At 77.4% G+C, this 319-nt stretch overlaps 1 protein-coding gene across 1 annotated transcript in view; it reads left to right on the plus strand.

Moving 5' to 3' along the window:
• The first annotated feature begins 133 nt into the window (after positions 1-133).
• The window catches only part of GAK (cyclin G associated kinase), a 54,427-nt gene continuing 54,241 nt past the window's right edge, over positions 134-319 (plus strand). The window contains exon 1 of the mRNA XM_007467905.1: positions 134-278. Coding sequence (XP_007467967.1) covers positions 134-278 — 145 coding nt within the window. The remainder of the gene's footprint in view (positions 279-319) is intronic.

A 319-nucleotide genomic window follows, 5' to 3' on the forward strand; every position in this document is an offset into this window, starting at 1 on the left:
GGCGCCGCCCCCCTGCCTCTGCGTCGCGGCGTCGGGCGGAAGCTGGTGCCGTTCGCGGCCGGCGGTTGCCGAGTGGACCCGGACGCGGCTGGACGCCGAGCCCTCTGTCCAGCGCCCGCCGCGGGCCGCCACCATGTCGCTGCTGCAGTCTGCGCTCGACTTCCTGGCCGGCCCGGGCTCCCTGGGTGGTGCTGCCGGCCGCGACCAGACTGATTTCGTGGGGCAGACGGTGGAGATGGGCGAGCTGCGGCTGCGGGTGCGGCGGGTCCTGGCCGAAGGTGAAGCCGGGGCCGGTGGCACGGGCCCGGCCGGGGGAGGG

The sequence above is a fragment of the Lipotes vexillifer genome, unplaced genomic scaffold (genome assembly GCF_000442215.2).
Source record: "Lipotes vexillifer unplaced genomic scaffold, Lipotes_vexillifer_v1.1 scaffold966, whole genome shotgun sequence".
Taxonomy (NCBI): Eukaryota; Metazoa; Chordata; class Mammalia; order Artiodactyla; family Lipotidae; genus Lipotes; species Lipotes vexillifer.